The sequence below is a fragment of the Phocoena phocoena genome, chromosome 14 (genome assembly GCF_963924675.1).
Source record: "Phocoena phocoena chromosome 14, mPhoPho1.1, whole genome shotgun sequence".
Taxonomy (NCBI): Eukaryota; Metazoa; Chordata; class Mammalia; order Artiodactyla; family Phocoenidae; genus Phocoena; species Phocoena phocoena.
The window spans coordinates 77114163-77138831 of record NC_089232.1 but is presented as its reverse complement, the minus strand read 5'-3'; the positions used below and the strand labels follow the sequence as shown (position 1 = coordinate 77138831).

The following is a 24669-nucleotide window of genomic DNA, read 5'->3' as shown; positions in this document are numbered from 1 at the left end:
GCGGGAAGAAAACGCAGTGACTGGGCCTGAGAGGTCACAGCCTTTTCTCAGAGGCTCACGGTTTTGCTGGTTAACACACAAACCCCTGCTTCCCTTACCAAGTGGACACTTATGCTATGACATATACATATTCTCAAAGTTCATTTAAAGCAGTAGCTTATACTTCTAGAACTTAGGTAATTAAAACACATTCTTTTGCAGCATACCCACTGTCCAGAGCTACAGGGTTCTGTACGGTAGCCATGAGCCACCAGCACTCAGAATATGGCCGGTGAGAATTGAGATGTGCTCCAAGTATATGACATGCACACCGATTTCAAAGACTCAGTCCAAAGCAATGCCAAATATTTCATTAATAACTTTAATATTGATTACGTATTAAAATGATATAATTTGATGTGGTTTGAATATAGTGGGTTAACTTAAATGTTATTAGAATAAATGTCACTTTTTTAACCTTTTTTAATAAGATTATTTTTTAATATAGTCATTTCAAATGACCTATGTGGCTTGCATTTGTGGCTCACAATATCTTTCTGTCGAACAGGGCTCCTCTCAGAGGTATTCGTAAGTGGCCCTGCATTTGGAGCGCACTTTAGCAGTCGTGAAGCACCTGCTCTTCTTTATGGTAGAATCACACAAAGTCAGACCCGGAAGGAGGAGCCTTAAGCCATTGGGTTCGGTCTCCCGATTTACAGGCAGAGAAACTGAGGCACTGGGAGCAGAAATGATCCTGGTGGTCCAGGGTCATCTGTAGACCCTCTGCTCCGACCCCGGCCCCGCTTCCTATACCCACACCTAGGGCTGCTGGGTGGTGGGTCTTTTTCAGCGCCTCGTGCCCTGCGTGGACTCCCCCCCCCACTCTCCTCCCTTCCCCTCCTCTCCCCTCCCGTCCGGGGAAGGCCTGGAGGTCTCTCCTCCGGAGGCTCTGCGTCTTTATTCACAAGCCTGGTGGAGGGGAGCCCAGGGAACCTGTCTGAAGGCTGCTCTCTGCTCTCCCTCCAGCCTCCTGCCCTCACTCTCCCCTCGGCAGGATCACCCAGGCTGACTCAGCTGCCTCACTGCGCATCTCCCCACGCCGGCCCTTGCTTTCTGTTTCCCACACCACCTCCCGCAGGCTGCCCCCAGCACCCCACAAATGCACACGTACCTCCTTACCTCCTGCTACCTTGAGAAGCCTCTCAGGCCCCACTCACTGCAGCGTGCCTCCTCTCACCTCTCCAGGCCTGCCTGGGCCTCCTTCAAATCCCAGATGCCTGGAGTTACATCCTTGCTTCTTGAAGTGAGGTCTGTGGACAAACAGCTTCTGCACCGTGAGCGTGTGTGTTAGTTGTGCAGACCCCGCGGTGCCCTCCCAAACCTGCTGAGTCAGGATCTGCTTTTTTTTTTTGGCCGTGCCCCACGGCTTGTGGGATCTTAGCTCCCCGACCAGGGATCAAACCTGTGCCCCCTGCAGTGGAAGCTCGGAGCCCTAACCATTGGACCGCCAGGGAATTCCGAGAATGCATTTTAACGAGAGCGCCAGAAGATTCGCTTGCACAGAAGCCAAGCTCTGGCCACAGAAGTGACAGCAGGACACGTGTCAGGTCAGCACCATGCCCGCTGCAACGCCTGGCACAGCGCTAAGCTGGCAGCTGCTACTCGAAGAGCAGAAAGAACCACTATGTTGGCTCCTTATGGCTCTGGCCGAAGCCCACAATCCCTGAGCAATCTCTGAGCGACTTGGCCCATTGGGAGCTTCAGAGGGTCTGCTGACCTCCCGTGCCCAGCTTCTCTGCTGCATCTGTCTGACTAGAATGGATGCAGGTGGTCTACTGTTGGTACCTGGTGAGGGTTAGAGACAGAATTGGGATTTTCCTTTTTCGGTGTCTGTGTTCCTGTGTTAAGTTAGATCAGAGGTATGTAGCTTGGTGGCTAAGAGTATGACCGCTAGAGCAAAATGAGTTCAAATTCTGCCACTAAGTATGTGATCTTGGGCAAAGTAATATCATATCTCTGTGCCTCTGTTTACTCATCTCTGTAATGGGCTAGCAGTGGTACCTACGTCAGAGGGTTATGAGAGGATTACATGGGGAAACATTGGCAGTGTGCTTAAACATGCCTGGCACATAGGAAGTGCTATAAAAGTGTTGTTAATTAAATCAGCATCCTTTGTCACGAATAATGTTGTCAGTTGTGCAGATTTAGAATTACGGGAGTTGATAAGCCCTCTCGGGCTGATAGAGAGCCAATTCCCTCATCCTACACAAGAGGAAACAGGCCCGGGTTGCTCAGACCCTTTCCCAACATCAGACAGCCAATAAGTGGCACAGTGGAACTTGGACTCTGACCCTTGTCTGCTCCGGGGTCACGGCCTGCAGGACATGGTTAGAAAGCAGAGCGGCTTCAGGTCTGGCACTGGAGCCCAAGTTGCCTACCCTTCTGAGGCTCCTGCCCTTTGTCCCCATTGGGGTAGGAGGATTCTATCTGTGGCGCCTACTGGCAAACTCTCCAGAGACTTCCCCTGTGTCCTGAGGTCCAATCTCTACATTGATCCTTCTGGAGAGGAAATCAAGGAGTCTGAGTTTGGTAGGAGAGACTGCAGAGGTAGGCTCCGCCCCGGGGAATTGTGTCCAAGGCTGGCTCTCCTCCGTGTCCGAGGCCCTGCAGGGAGGATGAGAAATGGTGGGGGTCTGATGCCCGGGATTGGCCGCTCTTTTGTGTGGGTTTTATGTTCCTGCTCTGTGTCCCCCTGAGTTCTGACTCTTGGTGCCTCTCTTGGCCCTCCTCAAATAAACCCTCATCCTTCCCCCAGCAGGTTCTAGACTCCAGGTTGTAGTAAATAGGACCTCCTCCTGGAATCAGCAGCCCAGCAACATCTGGAAATAGGCATCTGGGAGTTTTCTGCAGGAATCTATTGCGATGGTCGGTTCTGCTCTTTCCATTCCTCTGCTCAGGGGCTGGCTGGGGAGACGGGATACACTGTTGCCGTGGGGGCCGAGGGAGGGCCCGAACTCCTCAGAATTCTTCCTGTTACAAAAATTCTTTGCCTCATGTCAGTTACTGGTTTTGAGCACATTTGGCCTCTGGTTAAATTGGGTTCTGTATGGGCTTGAAGGTAATCAAAAGAAGTTATAAATACACCAGGATTCATCCTACACATCCAGCAAGGCTGGACAAGTGCCCCCATCCCTGGCTGGCTGTGCACTCCCTTGGCTGCCTCTACTGCTAATTAACTTTGAGGGTGCCTCTGGGTCTGCCTCCCTAACCAGACTGAAATCCCCGATCACAGTTTATGCTTTTCTGCATCCCTCTCAGCATCTAGCCCAGCACTGGGCACACCGTGGGTGCACGTAGTGGGTGATTATTGACTAATAAACCAGTTAGGATATAATAAAGAGCAAAGCATAGGATTTCCCTTAAAGAAGAGGCAATTTTGACTTTTCTCGTGGTGAGAAATCTAAAGTGAGGGAGACCTGAAAATGAGTGAGGAGTCTGGATTTCTACTGCCTGTGTCTTGTTTTCCATAGAAAGAGAACAGAACTTCTCTGGGAGTTTATGACCTTCTTGGGACAATATGCATGTAGCGGGACCTGTCGAGGACATAAATGAAAATTGCTTCCCCTGACCCATGGGGCAAAACCCCTTCTCCAGAAATGTAGTTCAGGACTAATTTTCTTCTCAAGTAGATGCAGTTATACAAGAACCATGAGCTAATAGTGGTTGTCTCATAATAAAGACTGCAGTCCCGAGGGACCTGTGACTGTAGAAAATGGATATTGTCACGCAGAGGACCAGAGAAGGGGCAGCTCTGAGAAGTGACCTCAGGATCTGGGTGACCCCATGGGGGTGGGGTAAGGTGGCTGTGTCTTTAACCTCCTTCCAGAGAGCCCACACGTGGAAGGCAGTTCATATTTTGGGCTGCATCTACCTTTTTTTTTTTCCTTTTTTTTTGGTACGTGGGCCTCTCACTGTTGTGCCCTCTCCAGTTGCGGAGCACAGGCTCCGGACACACAGGCTCAGCGGCCATGGCTCACGGGCCCAGCCGCTCCGCGGCCTGTGGGATCTTCCCGGACTGGGGCACGAACCCGCATCCCCTGCATCGGCAGGCGGACTCTCAACCACTGCGCCACCAGGGAAGCCCTGAATCTACCTTTGATTTGTTACATCTGCTTGAGGGCAGGGACCGGATCTTGTATTTTACTTGTTGCCCCTCCTCACCCTCCCCCTGGCCCCAACAGAGCTCAGCATAGAGCCTGGCACTAACCTGGCTTCTGGGAGTATCTGTTGAATGAATACTTCGGCAGAAAACAGTTTTTGGGTTCGTCGTTTCTAATTAAGGGGAAATCTCTCTCTCCTTTTCCCATCCATATGACCAAGTGCATGTACTGCTCTGGGGATGATTCACACCCTCATGAATCACCGGCTAAAGCAGTAATGGGAATGACAAGTTTTAAGGCCAAATGGAGAGCCTTCTTTAGCATGGCTGACTTAAGACAACCTTCGGAACACACTTCAAGCCTTTTACTGGTCTTTGGGTAGATTTGCTGCTGTCTCCTCAGGCTTGAAAAAGACCTGCTCTGCTAAGTTACGTGTTCATCCCACACCTCCTGTGTGCCTGGCCCTGTACTAGGCACCAGGGATCACAGCGATGGGCAAAACCAGGCCATTCCCTGCCTCTATTTAGCTTATAATCCACAAGCAATGCCAGGAACATTTCTTCACAATGATGATAAATGTTACCAAGGGCGAGACTTGGTGACCTGCACGTGTGTAATGGGGGGTTCCGACCTCAGCTCAGAGAAGGCGTTCTGAACATGAAGATTGAAGCAAGGTCTAAAGAAGGAAAAGGTGTTAGCTGGGCTGGGGCAGAAAAGGAGCTTTCCAGACAAAGAGAAGAACATGGCAAAGGTCCCACAGCTGTGGTAGAGAGTCCAGCAAGGTCCCAGGTAGTGAAAGAAGCCCGGAGGGCAGAGGAGTGGACCCGAAACTGGACACGGAGACTTGGGGATAATTTTGTTTCTTGTCCTGAGAACAGTTAGATGCTATTGGCAGTTATGGGAAGCGGACATGAGCCAACTTGGGTGTGAAAAGTTCCCTCTGGACTTGTGAGGCCTCGTGGGCATGATGAACCTAAAGCCAAAATCAGACATCAAGTTAATCGTCAAGGACACCCGCTTGACCGGTAGCCCTGGGCATGTGTGCTGAGACCCCACCGCTAACCTCCGGCTCACCCAGGTGCCATCTGAGAGCATCAGGGGATGGGATGCATCTCGGCAGCCTTGAGGGGAAAACGGAGGGGAGGAAGCAGCCTCCGACCCCCAGGGGCCCAGCTCCTTGCAGCCTCAGAGGGCTTCCACATGTGCCGTCCCCACTGCATCTCACGGCAATTCTATGTGATAGGTATCAAGTAGTATTGCCATGGTTTGTGGATGAGGAAACTGAGGCTCAGATGGGTTAACTGACTTATTTAATATCACAGAACGAGACAGAACTTGGTTCACCTCTCACTTCTGCCTCTCGTGAGCCCAAGGTGGGTCCTGCTTCATCTCAAGGACACCACACTCCTGCAGCCCTGGGGGGAAGACAGAGTATCGGCACCGAACTGAGCCATAGCCAAGGTCCAGGAGGCTGACTGCAATCCTCAGACTCAGGCTTGGTTGGCACTTCTCCCTCCACAGCAGTACCTGCCCCAGAGCTCGGGGCCCCACCCCCCTGGCCCAGCCTTTCCTGCTGCCTGGAGATGAGGGGATGCTCCCTAGGAGGGGCAGGTGTTTGCTTCCTTTGTCCCTAATAGTGGGTGCCTGCTCCCTGTGGGCCTGTCGTGAGCTGGCCCAGCCTTGATGACAAAGACTGAGGCTCCCGTGATCACAGTGCAAAGCAGCAAGAACACGTGGGGAGAAAGAAGCAGAGGGATGGGTGCGACGGGCAGAGCCTTTCCAGATCCTGGTGCAGGAGGCGGGTTGCAGCTCCATCTCGGTGCTGAAGGCCAGGCAGACTTGGCAGGTGCAGGAGAGGCAGTGTCTGCAGACTGAGCTGGGTTTGGTCCCAGCCCACCCACCCCACTTAGTGGTATGACCTTATGCCAGTTACATAACGCAGAACGATGGCCCTCAAGTCCTAAACGTGTTGAAGGACCCACTGAGGCAGCGCGTGAAAAGGACCTGCCTAGGGCCTCGCTCCCTGATAGGCTCTCATGAAACGATAACAACTATTCTAGTAGCAGGGCCTGGAAAGGCGGGACTGAGCCAGGCTACCCAGAGGAGGCCTCTAGCTAATTCCAGCAGAGGTGAGGGGAGATGACCTTGGAAGCAGAGTAGCGATATTTCAGGGGTGCAATAGAGAAGACTCTGTCACCGAGTCCAAGCTCATACTGCTCACTGCACCGCAGGCCAACTCATCGAGAGACGAGTTGTTGGACAAGGAATAGTGACTTTATTCGGAAAGCCAGCAGACCAAGAAGATGCTGGACTAGTGCCCCAAAGAACCATTTTGCTCCGTGTGGATGCTTAGTTTCCTTTATAGAACAAAGAAGCGAAGGTGAGGAAGTAAAGCAAAAACGGGGGTAAGTTGTTGCAAATATTTCCTGGTTGCAGCCAGACCAGACTCCAGAGGGGATGCGTTAATTTCTTCTTTCCTGCATCCAATCACAGGTGGGCCTGGTCAGGATGTTTCCTGTGAGCTTAAACAAAGGTATTTTAGCTTAATGCTCAGGCTAAGGGAGGCAGGGGTCCTGGAGGTGGGCCATTCTGTTACTTTAAGCCATAGGCAACATCCCTTTAATGATTAACGTGAAACAAAAGCAATAGAACAGAAAGGTTAAAGTAAGAGAAACAGACCCAGTGTGGAGCCAGATTTGTTCTTCCCTATTACCACTCCACCCTTGGGGAGGGGATTCTGTTGGTGGGTTCCTAAGCCAGACAATATAGCCTTCTGACATTTGAGAACAAAGGAAAACAGAATTGACCCGAGTGAGGACATTGGAAGAGGGGCTGTGTCTTGTGAGGGATTGGACGGCAGACCTCTCCACGACAGTGAGCAGCAGAGAGGTCTTCTGTCCTTTGAGCCCATCATGAGCCCTATTTCAGGCAGACTAATGGGCAGAAACCTATTCTGAGGTCCCAGGGCTGCCCAGCATCAGCTGGGAGCTGGAGAGAGACCGTCCTCCTTGGCAGTCTTGCAGCCACTCCCTCCTGAAGCCGCCACGTCAGCCGTCACAGTGGGGCAAGGCCATGCTTGTGAAAACACCCCCAGCCTGAAGGCTGGGCAGAGAACTTCTAGGGGACCTGCATTCTCCATCAAATTGAGGTAGGCACCAGTGACACTGGGAGAGCGGAAGGATTCATGGGAAATGTTACAGTGTTTTCTCGGAACTTAGTACAACTTCTAAAAGGATGAACTATAGGCAGCGAGATGGTGCAGAGGGATGGAGTGGGGGATGGAAGCACTGTTTTGAGGCCATTTCTTAATGCAGCCACCTGTGCTACACTGCGGTGGAGGGCCTGGGGGTACAGACGCATATTCAGCATGAGGTGTCTGGGGTCATTCACCATCGCTTAAGGAAACAAAGCTTTTAATATTCAAACTGGATAGATTATTGAAAAGATGGAAACGTGGGGCTTTGGTTTACTATCTGTAAGGAAAACCTCTGCTGTGGCTTTGGAACAGGCAGGTTAATTTGTGGAAATTCTCCTATTGCCTCCCTGGGGAGAGACACAAGTACACGAGCATTTCCTGGGGTTTTCCTCTCCTGCACGTTTGTCAGTTCCGAGTAAGGATGTGGAATACAGGGGGATACGGTGTAGGCTTGTGTAATCCCAGAAAGTTTCAGACTCTGAGACCTTTCCTAAACTATGATGAAGAGCAATGAATTATCAGTCGCCTGAATATTAGGTGGGGGAAGGGGACCACACACACTAAATTTTTGTTAAGTTTCAAACTCATAAGATCATCTCCATTACTCTTGTTTGTGGCTCTATACACTTGTATTGTAGTGTAATTTTATACTTATGGAGTTGATTGATTAGTGTCTATTTCCCCCCCATCCTTAACATTCTTTGCATTTTTTTCTATTTTATTCAGCACCTAACACAGTGCTTGACACATAGTAACTGCTCAATAAAACTTTGTTGAGTTAAAAGAACGAATGAATCATGAAAAATATCCCTCAGTGGCATTTTAGTAATTTCCATGTAGTACATCATCCCACCAGGAGGTGGCCATAAATACACACAGCCAAGGATTTCAAGCATTGGAGGCGATGGAAGCTAAGAATTACATAATGCAGCAAATTTGTTTGTTTCATCAGACGTGAACTTAGGTTTATTTCCTCAGCTAATACTTGATTAATAGAAACAGAAAGATGTAGCAGAAATGACCAGACAGATCTTTGTTCAAATCCTGCCTCTCCCATAGCCAGCCAGGCACCATGAGCAAAAACCTTGACCTTTCAAGCTTGTTTCCTTGTCCACAACAAGGAACTTACGATGGCAAGTTTTGTTATAAGGATTAAATGAAATAGCACACGTTAGAAGTATTAGAAGTGAGTTCATTCCAGTGCTGCGTGAAAATCATGAAAGTATTCCAGCAAATGACGAGGCCGACGAAAATTTTTCACTTTCTACCTTCTGTTTTGTTTGTATTCAGTGGTCCTTCAGCATCCATGGGTATTGGTTCCAGGACCTCCACCAATACCAAAATCTCAGATGCTCAAATCCCTTATATAAACTGGCCTAGTACAGTCAGCCCTCCATAGCTACGGGTTCCACATCCACGGATCAAATTTCAAATTTCAATCTGCAGTGGGTTGAATCCACAGATGTGGATACACTGAGCCAACTCCGTAGAGCATGAACAGTTCTTACTACTCCTCTGCAAAATGGCAACAGATTGACACAGTGGGAGGAGAACTTAAGAGTTTGCTGGACCTTTCTGAGTCCACGTTTCCTTGACCATGAAATGGAGCTGCGGATAACTGCTTGGCAGGAATATTGTAAAAGCTAATGACATAGCATAAATCATACTAGTCCATACAGAAGCCCCCTTGCCACGATTGGTTATTGTGAAAGTATGAATAATATGTAGGGACTTCCTTGTGGTCCAGTGGTTAAGGCTCTGTGCTTCCACTGATGGGGGTGCAGGTTCGATCCCTGGTTGGGGAACTAAGATTCTGCATGCTGTGCAGTGTGGCCCAAAATTAATTAATTAGTTTTTTTAAAAAAGAAAGTGATACGTAAGTTAAATGACATTAAAATATTCAGCTCTTCAGGTACTCTAGTAACATTTCAGGGGTTGCTTCCCCACTGTCCTCAATGCTCTGTCTTTTTTTCTATTTTATTCCCGGCACCTGACACAGTGGTTGACATGTATGGCCAGTGGCTGTCATTTTGGACGGTGTGGCTTATAGAATATTGCCATCATCGCAAGAGGTTCTATTGAACAGAGCTGGCTAGGTTATAACAAATGTCCACTTGGCGGTAACAGTTTTTAGCAGCAGTGTCTGGTCGCCTGGTTACCTTCCAGCTGACACCGGCAAGTAGGCAGCACCTGCTATTTGCAGGACCTGTGCTATGTGTTGTGAATACAACGGTGAGCAAATAGGTTTGTGCTCCGGGGATTCACACTTCAATAATAGATGCTAAATAAATAATCCCTTAAATAAATAGGTATGACAGATGGTGTTAAACGTCTGTCCTAAAAACCTGCTTCTCTGTTACTAAGTAAAAGAAAGGGCAACCAAACCATCCCCTTGGGTTGCCTTGAGGATTTTAGGAGATGCTGAAGGTGTAACTCATCACAGGACTATGCAGTACTTCCTTAGGAAGGACTGTTGCCGAGTCCAAGCTCATACTGCTCGCCACACAACAGGCCAACAAATCTAGAGATGAGTTGTTAAGGCAAGGAATAGTGACTTAATTTGGAAAGCCAGCAGATGGAGAACATGGCGGACTGGCGTCCCAAAGAACCATCTCCCCCAAGTTAGAACTCAGCCTTCTTTTATTCTAAAAGGGGAGGGGTGTGGTTGGTTGTCCCAAACTTCTTGGTGTCAGAATCCTTTGTTTTTGCAGCTGTCCAGGTAGGTCAGGTCAGGTCGTGATGTTCCTGAAAACTTCCAAGAAGACAAATGTTATTCTCTGCTCTGCAACTTTTTATCTTTATATGAATGGAAAAGTGTTACACCCTAAAAGGTCAGAGCCTTGAGAAGGGGCCGTTCTGTATATTTCAGGCTATAGGCAACATTCTTAACTTTTAGCAAAAGCAATAGAATACAGAAGTTAAAGAAACAGATCCAATATGGAGTCAGATTTGTTCTTCCCTATTACAGGACAGCCTCATAAAGAAATTAGTTCACTCCTTCATTCACTAAGTAATTATCGAGTACCTGCTATGTGTGGATTAGGCAGGGAACAAAATAGCATAGCAGCCAGAGCTCTCTGTTCTCATGGAGTTTACATTTCTCATGGAGGAAGAAAGACAATGAATAAGTAATTAAAATATGTTGTATGGTAGTCAGATTTTTGGAGAAAAATAAAGCAGTGAAGGGGGATAGAGAATTCTGGGGATGGGAGAGTTGACACTGTAATGAGGACTTTTAAACTATGTTTCATTACCGTTCAGCTGTAGTGAAAACCCTTCTCTTCCCTCACAGGAGCATGAATGCGTTTAGTTAACACAGCATTCCCATTTCACAGATGAACCTGAGCTGCTAAAAGAAGTGACACAGCAACAAATACAAAGACACAATGACAAACACAAGACCACAGACCCCCTACTGATCGGGAATTTCTGGAGCTTCTCCCTGAGAGGCTCCAGGCAAAGAGCTGTGGGGCAGCAGAGATGAGCCAACTGCCTCTGTTCACACAGAACTCACAGGCCAGGAGGGACACAGGCAGGACCAGAACTTACTATGGTCTAAGGCAGAGGGTTTGGAAACATTCATCTAGAAATAAGTGATACACAAACCAAGCAGAGGGAGAGATTCCGTCCAGCCACGAAGGTTGCATGGAGTTGGAGCATTTGAGCTGGACGTAAAGCAAAGGTGGGATTTCTTTCTTTCTTTTTTTTTTAAATCCTACAGCTTGGCTTGGGTTGTTATTCTTTTAAAATTTATTTATTTATTTGTTTATGGCTGTGTTGGGTCTTCGTTTCTGTGCAAGGGCTTTCTCTAGTTGCGGCAAGTGGGGGCCACTCTTCATCGCGGTGCGCGGGCCTCTCACTATCGCGGCCTCTCTTGTTGCGGAGCACAGCCTCCAGACGCGCAGGCTCAGCAGTTGTGGCTCACGGGCCTAGTTGCTCCGCGGCATGTGGGATCCTCCCAGACCAGGGCTCGAACCTGTGTCCCCTGCATTAACAGGCAGATTCTCAACCACTGCACCACCAGGGAAGCCCGCAAAGGTGGGATTTCTTGATGGGCCAAGGTGAGATGGGTGAGAGAGGGAAGGCTTATGAAGTATGACAGCAAAGAGCAGGTTTGGTGACACCTAGGAAGATAGCTGAGGCTCAGGGGCGTAAAGCAGAGGAAGAAAACAAGAGAGACATGCCTGCAGGTTGTGGCAATCACGAAGCGCCACACGTACAGCAGGGTGAGAAGTTTGAATTCAGCGTCTGCCGAAAGAGCCTCCAAGGGCTGAGCTCAAAAGCAGAGGGAAGCGGGACGTGCAATGTTGAAGGCACGTATCATCGGGTCAGGTATGGAAGCCCTTGAATGGCAAGCAAAGGAGCTTGCACTTGATTCCACTGAGTGTTCGTGTGAAGAGAAATGACACAATCCGAGCCACACTGCAGGGAGGTCAGTGTGGCCTGGGTATCGGACCTGGAGGCGACCAGAGGCGGGAGGAGTTGGGAGACTGTGGTCAGAATCCACGGGGGGCGTGCAGGCTCTGGCCGAGGCAGAAGGGAGAGCAGGGCTTACCTCTGTGGATTCTCCCACTGGAAAGTGGGCGGGAAGAGGGGATGTGGAGAGAAGCAGAGGAAGTCTTGAGCCGCTGGGCCCTTGCTGCAGGGGACTCACTGAATGAGAGATGAAGGAGGCTGTCCATGGGAACTCTGAGGCCACTTCCTCAGCGGGGCCAGAGTGGGTGCAGGGAGCTTGCCCGTGACCCAGCTCTGCAGGCAGACGACCCCCACCATCAGGCTGTGCCCACCTGACTGGGTTCTGCCGAAAGTCTGAGTGGAGGGTCCTGGAAACCTCTCCCTCCACCCTCTCCAGGAAGAGGAGGCAGGGGTGCAGCCCTGCTTTGCCCCAGCTCCCCACGACTGATGGCAGGTACACCTGGCAGCCCTCATTTCCAGGCATCCTGGGGAGGGGGAGTCAACAGGAAAGAAACATGTGCAGCCTGGAAGAATTATCTCAGAAACTTCCAGAAGTGAGTCCAGGGAATGCCATGGGACAAGGGCACCCTTGTCCTGCTTGTCAGCCAGCAGGAGGGGGCCGGCGTGCATGCCAGCCCTCTGCCACGCCAGACCTCCCCTGCAAATCTGCTGAGAAGCCCTGTCCCCAGAGCCCAACTAGAAAGCCTCGTTCCACTTCCTCTCTCGGGACGGGGCAGGAGGGCTGTGGGTTCCTTGTTCTCTACTAGTCTTGGCCCGAATGTGGGCTTGAGCACGGCAGAACCAGGAGACCTCACGGGGTTGGCCTTTTCTCAACTCCTTTGTCCTCGTTTCCAAGGTTCTCATCTTCGGAGGAACCTCTCACTGCAGGCTTTGCCGGTTTTCTGCAAGCAAAGGCTCCTTCACTTGGTTAACAAAGATTGTGCAGAGAACACGGAGCTGAGCGAGGCAAGGGATGTGTGGTCCAGCAGAGGAAAGCCGCATGTGCAAAGATAACTCGGATGCAAGGAGAGAGGTGTTGACCTCAGGCTGCGTTTGCAGAGAAGGGCCCCGCAGGAGGTGGCATCTGGGCTTCACTTCAGATGATGGGGAGGAGATAGAACTGAGCAGTAGGCGAGGGTCCGACAGGCACAGGGCGCCGTGTGGGCAAATACAGAGACAGGAAAGCACAGGGCACTTATGATCTGCGGGTAATTCCATCTGCCTTCCTCAAACAGGTGATCCTGCCCCAGTTAGAAACAGGGCAGGGGGACTCCCCTGGTGGTCCAGTGGTTAAGAATCCGCCTTCCAATGCAGGGGATGCCGGTTCGATCCCTGGTCGGGGAACTAAGATCCCACATGCCGCGGGGCAACTAAGCCGGCGCAACTAAGCCACAACTAGAGAGCCCACATGCTGCAATGAAAGGTCCCGCATGCAGCAATGAAGATCCCACATGCTGCAACGAAAGATCCCTCATGCTGCAATGGAGATCCTGCGTGCCACAACTAAGACCTGACACAGCCAAATAAATAAATAAATATTTAAAAAAAAGAAAAGAAAGAAAATGCCTATACTTAGGCAGAATTTAGAAAAGAAAGAAAAAGAAACAGGACAGGCCCCTAAAATTCACCTGTGAGTTAGTTTTCAGCACCAGGGTGACATTTTCCTACGGACATCATGCTACACCTTGTAGCTGGGTCCTGGTCCCACCCGAGGCCAGCAGCCTCTAGAACCCGTTCCCTCAGAGCGTAACCAGAGCACAGGATTGTGTCTGTGGTAGGACGGGGACACATCACGGTGTGGCCTCGGGGTCAGGGTCTCATCAGCAGGGCCAAAATTCACCAGGGACAGAGGTCTACTTTCTGACCCCACCTTCTGCTATTAGGCTCTGAGCCCCCCAAGTGTCAGAGCAAAAGAGCTGTGGACTGCACAGGGGCAAGGACAGGACCTGAGAAAGCAGGCTGTAGGGAGTCCTGGGAAGACTGCCTCCAGGGCACTGGCCCAGCCACCCATCACCCCCAGCCAGGGAGCCTGGGGGACTGGCCAGCTCACTGACACCCCCAGAATTAAGCCTAGGGCTCTGCTGGCCAGAATCTGGAGCAGACGGTGCTCCACTCCCAAACCCTGCCCTTCAAAGAGGAGCCTTCTCTTGGACACCCTCAGGAGGACAGGCTGCCCCACAGGTGCCAAACCCCAAAGGATTTCTCCAGGAACCATACCACACAGCTTCTGGGGTCAGAAGGGTTCCTGGCTTGGGGCCTGGATTCACATCAGTGGGCATTAATTGACCATTTGCAGCTGCTTCCCAGATGAAGATTTCTTTTCCTTTTAATGGAAATATAGGATACACTTGATATAACATTTTTGACCAAAAGTAGAAAAACTCTGTGTGCGTGTATACATAGGCATAAAAGAGAGGCTGGAAATTTACTGAAGATTAGCTATGTTAGATTATCTAGTACAGTTTCTGAAAATTTTCATAACTAAATTTATTTTCTTTCAAAGAAGTTGCTATGGGTTGAATGTTTGTGTGTCACCAAAATGTTGAAACTTAATACCCAAAATGATGATATTAGGAGGTAGGGCCTTTGGGAGGTGCTTAGATCATGAGGGTGGAGCCCTCACGAATGAGATTAGTGCCCTTATAAAAGAAACCCCACAGAGTGCCCTTGCCCCTTCCACCATGTGAGGACACAGCAAGAAGTCGACAGTCTGCAATGAAGAAGAGGGCCCTCACCAGTACCCGACCATGCTGGCACCCTGATCTTGGACTTCTAGCCTCCAGAACTATAAGAAATAAATGTCTGTTGTTTATTAGCTACCCAGTCTGTGATAGTTTTTTATAGCAGCCTGAACTACAAAGATGTAAGTGAAATATATATAATTATATATATTAAAAATTTTCAACCTCACCATTCTTTTTTTCTATTATATTAAAAGGTTTAGATTTTTAAGACCACCAAAAATTATTTCCACACCAATATTTAATGCAGGAGCTGAAGCAAAATACATTGAATTTTAAAAATAAAACAAAACACCCCGCAAGCAACAATACCCCCAAAATTCTTGTACTTCTCAGGCACTATTTTCCTCCAAGAGAAGTGAATATGAGTTCAAGACCCTGATTTCTTCCTACAGAGATTGAAGGGAGTATGGCTTCATTTTTCTGTGATGATCCATCCAGAGTTGAATTATTTCATCAAAAGAAGGATCATTCCCCTGATTAGAAAAACTTGAAATACTCGGAACATGATAGGATGAATTTTCTAAAGGAAATAACCCCTCCAGGTATCTGAGGGCTCTTGATCACACACTCAGTTCTTCCAAAGTAAACATGTTGGCTATAAAAGTCAGTAAATAGACCTTCGGCAAGGCACATGTAACTTTTATAGCTCAAAATTTACAATCGATTTTTTTCTCAAGGCCTTCCTGATCTAAATTAATTTTTAATATACTGACCTAAGGTGCCCAGTTATTTTTAGTTAAAACTGTCAGATAGCCCTTAACTTAAAAGTCTGCTGTGAGGTAGGAGATGGGTAAAGGATTACATCGCCAGACACCTACATGGATGGAGAAAAATTATACCCAGTGGCCTCATGTCATTGCGTGTAGAAAGGCTGATGGATAAACGTCCCTAAGGAGACTTGGGAATCCACCAGGGGGCTCACTCTGCTCCGTTCTTGGGCTATTTCACAGGTACCGGCTCTGCCCAAGACCACTGAACGTGAAGCAGGTGACACAACAGCAAACAGCACACCCCTAGAGAGAGATGAAGACCACTCACGCACAGGGCACATATGATATTGAGAGAGAATAAGAAATACATATTTGGTCCTACTCCCCGGTTCCTGACACAAAAGCTTCTAAGACTCTTGGAATCTCTGGAGTGATAACAGTGTCTTTTGTATGTTAATGAGATAATTGGTGGCTGGGGGACCCCTAGCTTCAGGACTGGGGCAGGGTTGGGAGGGAGTCTGGTCCCAGGAAGACGACGGCAGATTAGAGAATTAGAGCTTTGAGCTCCAACTCCGACCTCCGGGGAGGAGAAAGGTCTGGAGATTGAGTTCAATCACCAATGGCCAATGATTTAATTAATTATGCCTACATAATGAAACTGCAATAAAAACCCTCAAACTACGGGGCTGGGGGAGCTTCCAGGCTGGTGAACGCATCCAAGGGCTGGGAGGGCGGTGCAACCAGAGAGGGTACGGAAGCTCCACACACCCTCATGCCCACACCTTGCTCTATGCATCTCCTCCGTTGGGTTGTCACCTTATAACAAACTGGTAGTAGTAAATAAAGTGCCTTCCTGAATTTAGTAGTAAATAAGGAGTCGTTCTAGCCAATTATCCAACCTGAGGAGGGGCTGTGGGAATCCTCCAACTTCATAGCAGGCCTCTCAGAGGAACAGGTGGCAACCTGGGACTTGTGACTGTTGTTGAAGGTGGGTGCAGTCTTGTGGGACTGAACCCTTACCCTCTGGGGTCTGCTGTAACTCCAGGCAGTTTGGGTCAGAATTGAATTGAACTGTAGGACACCCAGCTGGTGTCCGGCCAGTTGGAAAATTGGTTGTTGTGAGGGGAAAAAAATAAAACAAACCTAAAAACCCACACACGTTTGGTGTCCTAAGAGTTACGAGGAAAGGACAGTTCAGAGTACGTGAAGCTCGTAGTCACAGAATAAGTTCTTTGATTAGAAGAGACTGTCAGATTTTTACTTTCTGAGATTAATAAAATGATTCGTGCAGTTTCAAGCCACTACGTTCTGGGGTGGTTTCTCCCACAGCAACAGCAGGCAGAACAGATCCTGGCATCTGGAAGTGGGAGCTACTGAAATACAAGCCGACGTCAGCTCCTCCCCGGAACACTTGCCTTGTCCTTGGCCCGCCTGTATTGGCTCCTGACATGAAATGTTTATTTTGCTTCTGGAGGGAAATTTTCTGTTGTCCGGTGTGCTTCTCAATGTAGGAGGAGTGGGCAGCCGAGCTCAGCAAGCCCCAGGTCAGGATGTACAGCGGGAAAGAGGACACAGCCCAGAGCGGGCACGATGCCGGCCGTCTGTGTGTGGCCAGCCAGGCCCGCTTAGCAAGTGGCAACACCTACGCAGGAACAGAAGCACCAGTGGCCTCCTCAGGAATCTGCTTTGGATTTTGTATTTGCGGGATTTATTTGTCCAGACACAATGCACACCTTCTCTGCTTTAAAACACCACGTGGTGTGCTTTGGTTTGGTTTTGGGGATGGGGTGAGGGTTATTCTCTGGTTTCCTGTGCTCCACCTGGAGAATGTCCTTTAGCTTTGCTGGGGCAGAAGGTCAGGTATCAGACCGGGAACCCTGCTGTGTGTCACTGGCCCAGATGCGTGCCTGGGGCCGGGTCTGCGGCCTCGGGCTCTGTGTTCTCACCACCTGTGGGATCTGCCCCCCCTCCCCTTCCTGTGCCCGTCCTCCGTCTCCTACAGTTCCCTGTCTGCTCTGAGAAGTCACCTCTTTCTGCCTCAGAAATAAGCCCAGTCATGTTCTATTTTTAGTGGCTCTTAAATGATCTGCCAAAAAAAAAAAAAAAGTGCCCGTAAGAAGAAGTCACACCCTGGACCCTCACCCAGGGAGACCGTTGAGGGCTGGGGACGGGGGAGCCACTGGCCGGAGGTCGGGGTCGTGTCGCTCGGGCCCCGCGCACGGTGGACCTGGATTGTCACACCCAGAGGCACGTGGAAATCCAGGTAGCACCACCCCGTGCGGGAGAGAAGTCGGCTCCGAAGCCGCAGATGTGGAATCCTAGTGGCCCCAATCCAGGCCCCGCCAACCCAGAAGTGTCCCCAGCCTCACCCACAGGAGAGAGCAAGGGGCCTGGGGGTGAGGACACCCGGGCAAATGGCCTCCCCGGGCCAGCACTTGGCTTTGAGCGCTGGGCCAAACCGTGTCCGGGCGGCTGGGAGAGCCTGGGCTGTGAGCAGAAAGCCAGCGAGCGGTGGTCTTTGACTCGGGAGCCTGTGATTCGTCCCCTCCCGACACCTGACCTTGGGTGTTTTGCTCTGTAGTTCTTCCCGTATGGAGACGCCTCCAAGTTCGCCCAGCACGCCTTCCGAACCTTCGACAAGAACGGGGACGGCACCATCGATTTTCGAGAGTTCATCTGTGCCCTGTCCATCACCTCCAGGGGCAGCTTTGAGCAGAAGCTGAACTGGGCCTTCAACATGTACGACCTGGATGGCGACGGCAAGATCACCCGCGTGGAGATGCTGGAGATCATTGAGGTGAGGCAGCGGCCCCTGGGGTGTGGTCAGGACCGGGGCTGCTGTGGGCACGGCAGGCAGACCCCTGGGAAGAGGCTCCCTGGGGCACAGCCCTACGGCATCTCCCTTCCACCCCCCATCCAGGAGCCCTGCCATGCCTTGACTTCTCCGTCCCTGTTCCCTTGCTCTGTCGAGGCGCTGGGAAATGTCACACGTCCAAGCTGCTGGGTCCTGGCTGTCAATCGCCATTTCAGCCATGCTCACAGTGTGACATCTCCCATAAACGTAAGCCTAGTGGGTGCAAAGGATGGTATCAGGACTCAGTTTCTCCAGTCCTTGTGTTAGCTCTGCTCTTCTGGACGCCGCCCTCTGACTCAGACCAGCTCCCTCCACTGCCCATTCCTCCAACGGCACAAGATCCTGCCCACGGCCCCCAGGTTCCCATCATTCCATGGGAACAGGCATCTTTCTCAGTTGCCTGTGCAGACGTCCCAGGATCCCCTGCCCACTGCTCTGACCTTAATCTTCCACACTCCTCCCTACACACCGTGCTCGAGATGCCTGAGCTTTCCTGGTTTTCCCAGAACACAGCCTCACGTGAGGGCCTTGATGTCCTCTCTCTCTGCCCAGGGCCCTTCCCCGGGCCCCTCACTCCACTCAGGGCTGTGCCCTCATCTCACCTCCCGGCAGGCCTTCCTCCCTGCGTTCCCCTCCCCAAAGAGTGCCCATGCCCCACCCCAGGGCCATCTAACCTCTTACCATCATGATTTTTTGTCACAGTGTTTATCACTGCCCCAAATAACCTCACATGGTAGAACGCAAGCACTGTCAAGGGAGGACTCTCCTCACTCACTGCTGTATCCCTGGAACCTAGAACAGTCCTGGAGCCCGGTGGGCACTCAATTACTGATGAATGAATCAGTGCCTTTTCACTGACTGACTGTCTTAGCATGTGTGTCCACCTCTGCACCGACCAGTGTGACCCAAGCGGGGAAATGCACCACTTGCCACAGGCCAAAGCCAAGTGTCCCATCCTGGAGCTGGGGTGAGGCCCCGTCCAGACCACAGAGCTGAGAACAGGGAGGGTGGATCCCCACATGAAAACTGGGGGCTGATGGGAAGAAACAGTAGCCAAAACCCAAGTGACCAAATCCCCGGATGCCCACCATGCTACACTCACTCTCCTCCCCTGGGGTGGCTCCCCAGCGCAGTTCGCTCCTCCTGTGGCCTCTGGAGCCCTGCCTTCCACTTACCCACCCTCCCTTGGCATCTTTAGTCCCCTTTCTCCCTTTGGTACCCACTTACCTTCCCAAGTCAACTGGAAAACCCAACAGCAGCAAGGGTCAGGCCTGGCGTTGCTGCTTTCCCGACTATAGGGCTTCGAGGGCACCAGAGCCTCAGTGTCCTCGTGAAAAAAATAAAGGTAATAAAACCTACGCCCCAAGTCTGTGGTAACGATTCAGCACATGGCACACTTCCTCTCATGTAGGAAATGCTCTGTAACCGGCAGTTAGCTCTCGAGGCTCTGTCTCCCTTGGAAATACCATCCGCCTCAAGTCTCAGCTTCTTTCCTTCTAATCAGCCGTGTCACCTTCATGTTCCCTCTGCATGTGGCTCCCCTTCTCCACCTCCGGTATTTTCACCAACTTCTGGCCCTTTGCACCTGCACCTGGCACCCTTTCTGGCCTCTAGGTTCCTTTTTGCTGAGCTACTTTTCCAGAACCAAGGTATCAATAACTGATACAGTCTTTACAGCATCTCTGCGCTTCAGGAGCTGCTCATTCATTTGATCAAAAGGCTTACAGAGCAGGTCCTCTGTGTCAGGCACAGGCACACAGATCTCTGACAGCTGGTCCGGCCAACGTCTGTTTGCCTGCATGTCTTCTCCGGCCCCACCGTCCATCCAGGGCCCCTCACTCTTGCACAGCTGGCCACTTTTGCTTCTACCATGCTTTTCCCCTGGAATGTCCTTCAGGGCTCTGGGCCCATCCAAATCCTCTCACACTTCAAGGTCTAGGTTATCTTGCCACATCCAAGAAGGCTTCTTGGCCCACTTCACCCCAGAGTTGCCCACCACCCTCTAGGCTCCTGTAGCCTGTAGTCAGCTTTTCTGCAGGCACCAACCTCCTGCAAGGTGGAGGGGAGACAGACGTGAAGAGACACAAGTGCCCACCCTGGAGGAGCTCACTGCCCCAAGGGCCTGTGTCCACACAAGTGATCAGGCAATGACAGCAGAGTGAGGCGGGCGCTGTGATGGGGGAGGGTCAGTGCGAGGAGAGACCAGCAGGGGCCACGTAACCCCAATGAGGGACAGTGCATCTGCCCTGGAGTGTTGGGCACAGGCCTAATGGGTCCACAAGTTTTGGTTGAATAAGAGAGTACCTGAGACAGTTATTTCTTCCTGGGAAAGCACCTGTGATAACACATCCTTTATTCAGAGAAGACAGTGCTACATATTTCGTTGCATGCCGGAGTGCCCCATGAAGCATATGCGCCTACAGGGATTCCTTACATTTGTCAGGGAACACGTTCATATTTAGTTCTGAGCCTGACATGCCCTTGGCCTAGGTTGGTGTGAAGTGTGAGTCTGCATCTGGAACATCATTTCCTGGTTGTCATGTTCGTGATCCCAATTGCAGGGCTGCATCTTGGATACGGTTAATGAGAACTGGCCACGTTCAGAGTTGTTAGAGTTGGACTTTTTGGGTTTACATTTCTTTTTGCCGTGTCTTCATCAATGGTGCATTTGTCGTGCTAACAGCCTTTCTACCCATTGCTCCTTTAAGCCCTTTTCATTTCACCCTTCAGAGGACAGAGTGAGAGTAGCAGCTTGCATGCGGATGACCCATCTGTCTCTTTTTTAAAGTCCAGGCATGTCTGCTTTTCCCTCACACACCACCCAGGCTTCTAGGTTAATCAGGACCCCCTCTACCAATTGTCCCTCAAATGAAATTTCAATAGTCTGATTCTTTCTTTCTTTTTTTTTTTTTGCACCATGCTGTATGCGGGATCTTAGTTCCCCAACCAGGGATCAAACCCGTGCCCCCTGCATCGGGAGCACAGTCTTAACCATTGGACCACCAGGGAAGTCCCAATAGTCTGCTTCTTTTAAAGTCAAATGTCCTAGATATTTTTCTACCATAAATCAACACACTCTAATTACAAAAATGAGCAAACACAATATATTTTATCTCAATAGACATCTTACTTGTTCAATGAAACTCTTGTTATGGTTTACTCCTTCTAACTGGCATTCTTTTAAACTTTATTGAGTTATAATTAACAGGCCATAACTTCACCCATTTTAGCTTTACAATTCAATGATTTTTAGTAAACTTACCGAAGTATGCAGCCATCACCGTAATCCAATTTTAGAACATTTTAATTCTCTCAATAAGGTCCCTCATGCCTGTTGGTACCCCCAGACTCTGGAAACTACCCTTCTACTTTGTCTCTATGGATTTGTCTTTCCGGACATTTCATATAAATGGAATCGTACAATATATGTTTGGCCTTTTATATCTGGCTTTTTTTTTTTTTTGAGGTTTATCTATGTTATAGCATGTATCAGTATTTCATTCCTTTTTGTTGCTAAAATAGTATTCAGCTTTACAGGTATGTCCTATTTTGTTTATCTGTTTACCAGTTGATGAGCATTTGTGCTGTTTTCACTTTGGGGCCATTATTTAAAAAGATGCTCTGAATATTCCCCTGCAAGTCTTTGTGTAGATGAGCATTTATTTTTTTAAGGCACTTTCCTAAGAAAGAAACTCATTTCTACATTTAATTCCCATTTTGAGAATTAATTGTGCACAGGTAATTGAACTGGAAAATGGAATCTTCCTACTCTGTTCTTTGACTTATGAACAGAGCCCCTGATTCACAGATCCCCCTAAACTAATTTCTTTCAGGGCTAAATTTTACTGGTCCACCTTGCTTGTTTTCTTAAAAGATTGTAAATTGGGACCACACTTCATCTTTTCCAAAATCTCCAAGGAGTAGAGCTTGTTGCCTCTCAACTGACCTCAAACTCAGAATGTTTACAACTGAGCTCGGGGTTTCCCGGGTGGCGCAGTGGTTGAGAGTCCGCCTGCCGATGCAGGGGACACGGGTTTGTGCCCCGGTCCGGGAAGATCCCACATGCCGTGGAGCGGCTGGGCCCGTGAGCCATGGCCGCTGAGCCTGCGCGTCCGGAGCCTGTGCCCCGCAACGGGAGAGGCCACAACAGTGAGAGGCCGGCGTACCGCAAAAAAAACCCCACAAAAACAAAAACTGAGCTCCTCATTTTCCTTCCGGAACCTGTTCCTAATCCATTATTCTTGATCTCACCACTACCCTTCATAATCACTTCCTCCAGTCAGAAACCTGGGAATCACATGAAATTCTTCTCTATCCAACTGGTCGTGAGACTCACACAGGTTTGATTACACCACTATCTTACTTAAAACCATTTAAGGAGTCCTTTGAAGTAAATTTAGATTCCTTACCCTATCATAGGAGAACGTTATGGTCTGTTTCCTGTTTTCCCAAGGCTATCTACAAAATGGTGGGCACCGTGATCATGATGAAAATGAATGAGGATGGGCTCACACCTGAGCAGCGAGTAGACAAGATTTTCAGCAAGATGGATAAGAACAAAGACGACCAGATTACACTGGATGAATTCAAAGAAGCTGCAAAGAGCGACCCTTCCATCGTATTACTTCTGCAGTGCGACATTCAGAAATGAGCAGAGATAACACTATGGACTACACAAAAGTCTCAATGTTCCATTCAGTCTGCAGCTATTCACACACACACACACACACACACACACACACATATTGCTTGGACTACCTATAAATGGACTTGCTTCTTGTGTTTGAAACACTTGTGTGCATGAGAATGTCATTTGCTAATGAATTTTAAAAGCATATATTATAAAACAAACAACCTGCCACAATGTGATATGTGTGATATCATTTCATTAAAAAAAAACACCTTCCTCCTCCAAAGCCTGGGCAGAAATGTGCTGCAAAGAGTTGTATGATTTCTTGTTCATGTTTTGCTAATGCTCGTGTCTCCTTGATTACATAATGTTAGTAGTACTGAAACCCTCACGGTAATGTAACTGAATTATAAGCTGTGTCACCATTCTCCTGTAAAATAGTACTGGACAGGCACACAGAGGGGCCCTTGACTCCTCTGTGTGGTCCACACACAAGAGCTTGTATTATCAGTGAATATAAATGTACGAAATTTGCATGCCGTTTAGGTTTGCCTTAATTCTTACCTCATTTGCATCCTATCAATCTGGAAAGAGCTGTGTTGGAATTAATGCAGTATAAAACTTAAAAACACTGCTAAATGACTCATAATTAAATCTACCTATCTACATATACTCAAAGATATTATTTATTGAAAGTAAAAAAAAAGATGTATGTGTATTGATTTTGCTTGAATTTTCAAAGGCTTCCAAAGAGGTGGCAATAGATGTCCCAAATAAATTTATAACATTTGACTTTTTCCCTCAGTTCTTATCTCAGAATTTTACATTTGAAACAGATGTTCATAATTGTCAAGGGTCAATAGCAACAACTTACTAAATTTACCTCTGAACACACAACTTGGGAATTCAAAGACTTAGTGACAACCAAAGGGAAGAAAGCAACTTCCCAATGCTTCATCCTGGCCCTCAAAAGAGGGACAGTTAATATGGCGTGTAAAGTTTAAATAAAACATAAAACTTACTCGTTCTCAAAAAATGCTCACTATGTGACAGTAAATGTTTTCTCCATGTGACTGTGGAGCTAACCACGCGCTATGTTTTACACAACTATGTGGAGGACACATTTAGCTGACTGAGAAGCGTCCTCCAAAAAGCTGTCTTTCCAAATCAAAAGTGTACTCGTTGTTTCAACGGTGGAACAAAATCCTGACCCTTTTAAGCTGGAGGAAGGAAGGCAGAGAGATTCCATCAAGAACGCTAAAGGCGGGCCTGCGTTTTCAGAACAAGCCTGAGTGAGACCGTTCCTTTCTACAGTGCTGTGCAGTAGAGCTTTCTAGGATGATGGAAACATCTGTACCTACACTGGCTACATGTGAACTTGGAGCACTTCCGGTTCAGCTAGTGGGACTGCATTTTATCTTAATTAATTTAAACTTAATTTGCCACGTGTAGCCAGCAGTTACTGTATCAGACAGTACAGTGCTAGATTATTCACTTTTTATGGAGCGCCTTTTTTTCTAAATACTCCTCCTTTGTCTGTCTGAGGAGCATTAGATGAGACCACAGGCCAGGGCCTGATGATTCCATTCATCTATTCAGCAAGAAACTGGGAGCCAGCAAACCTCCCCACAAACATTCAGGGCAACGACAGTACCTGAAACCCCGACAGAAACAAACTTCCGTCCCCAGAGAGAACAGTCCCAAGTGCTAATAGGATGTCCTGGTGCCGTTAATCCCTGTGCTTGGTGAGTCCAAAGCAGAGGCAGGGAGAGACGTTCTGTGCCTCCCAATATGCTCTCCTCTGGCTGAGGGCGGGGTGGGTTGATGAGCTGGGGAGACTCCTTGGAAAGGCACTTGGTTAAGTCAAGCTACAGGCGATGAATTCATAGCAAATTTTCACTGACCACCCTCTGTGCACCCAACACTATTCATATGGGAGGA

At 49.1% G+C, this 24669-nt stretch overlaps 1 protein-coding gene across 2 annotated transcripts in view; it reads left to right on the top strand.

The window, feature by feature from the left end:
* The window catches only part of VSNL1 (visinin like 1), a 101086-nt gene extending 77561 nt beyond the window's left edge, over window positions 1-23525 (top strand). Inside the window, exons 3-4 of one of the 2 annotated variants that reach the window (XM_065890878.1) lie at window positions 17826-18041; window positions 22552-23525. In XM_065890878.1, the coding sequence (XP_065746950.1) occupies window positions 17826-18041; window positions 22552-22749 (414 nt within the window). In that variant the 3' untranslated portion in view covers window positions 22750-23525. The remainder of the gene's footprint in view (window positions 1-17825; window positions 18042-22551) is intronic. The other variant, XM_065890879.1, reaches the window with a different exon arrangement.
* Window positions 23526-24669: the final 1144 nt, after the last annotated feature.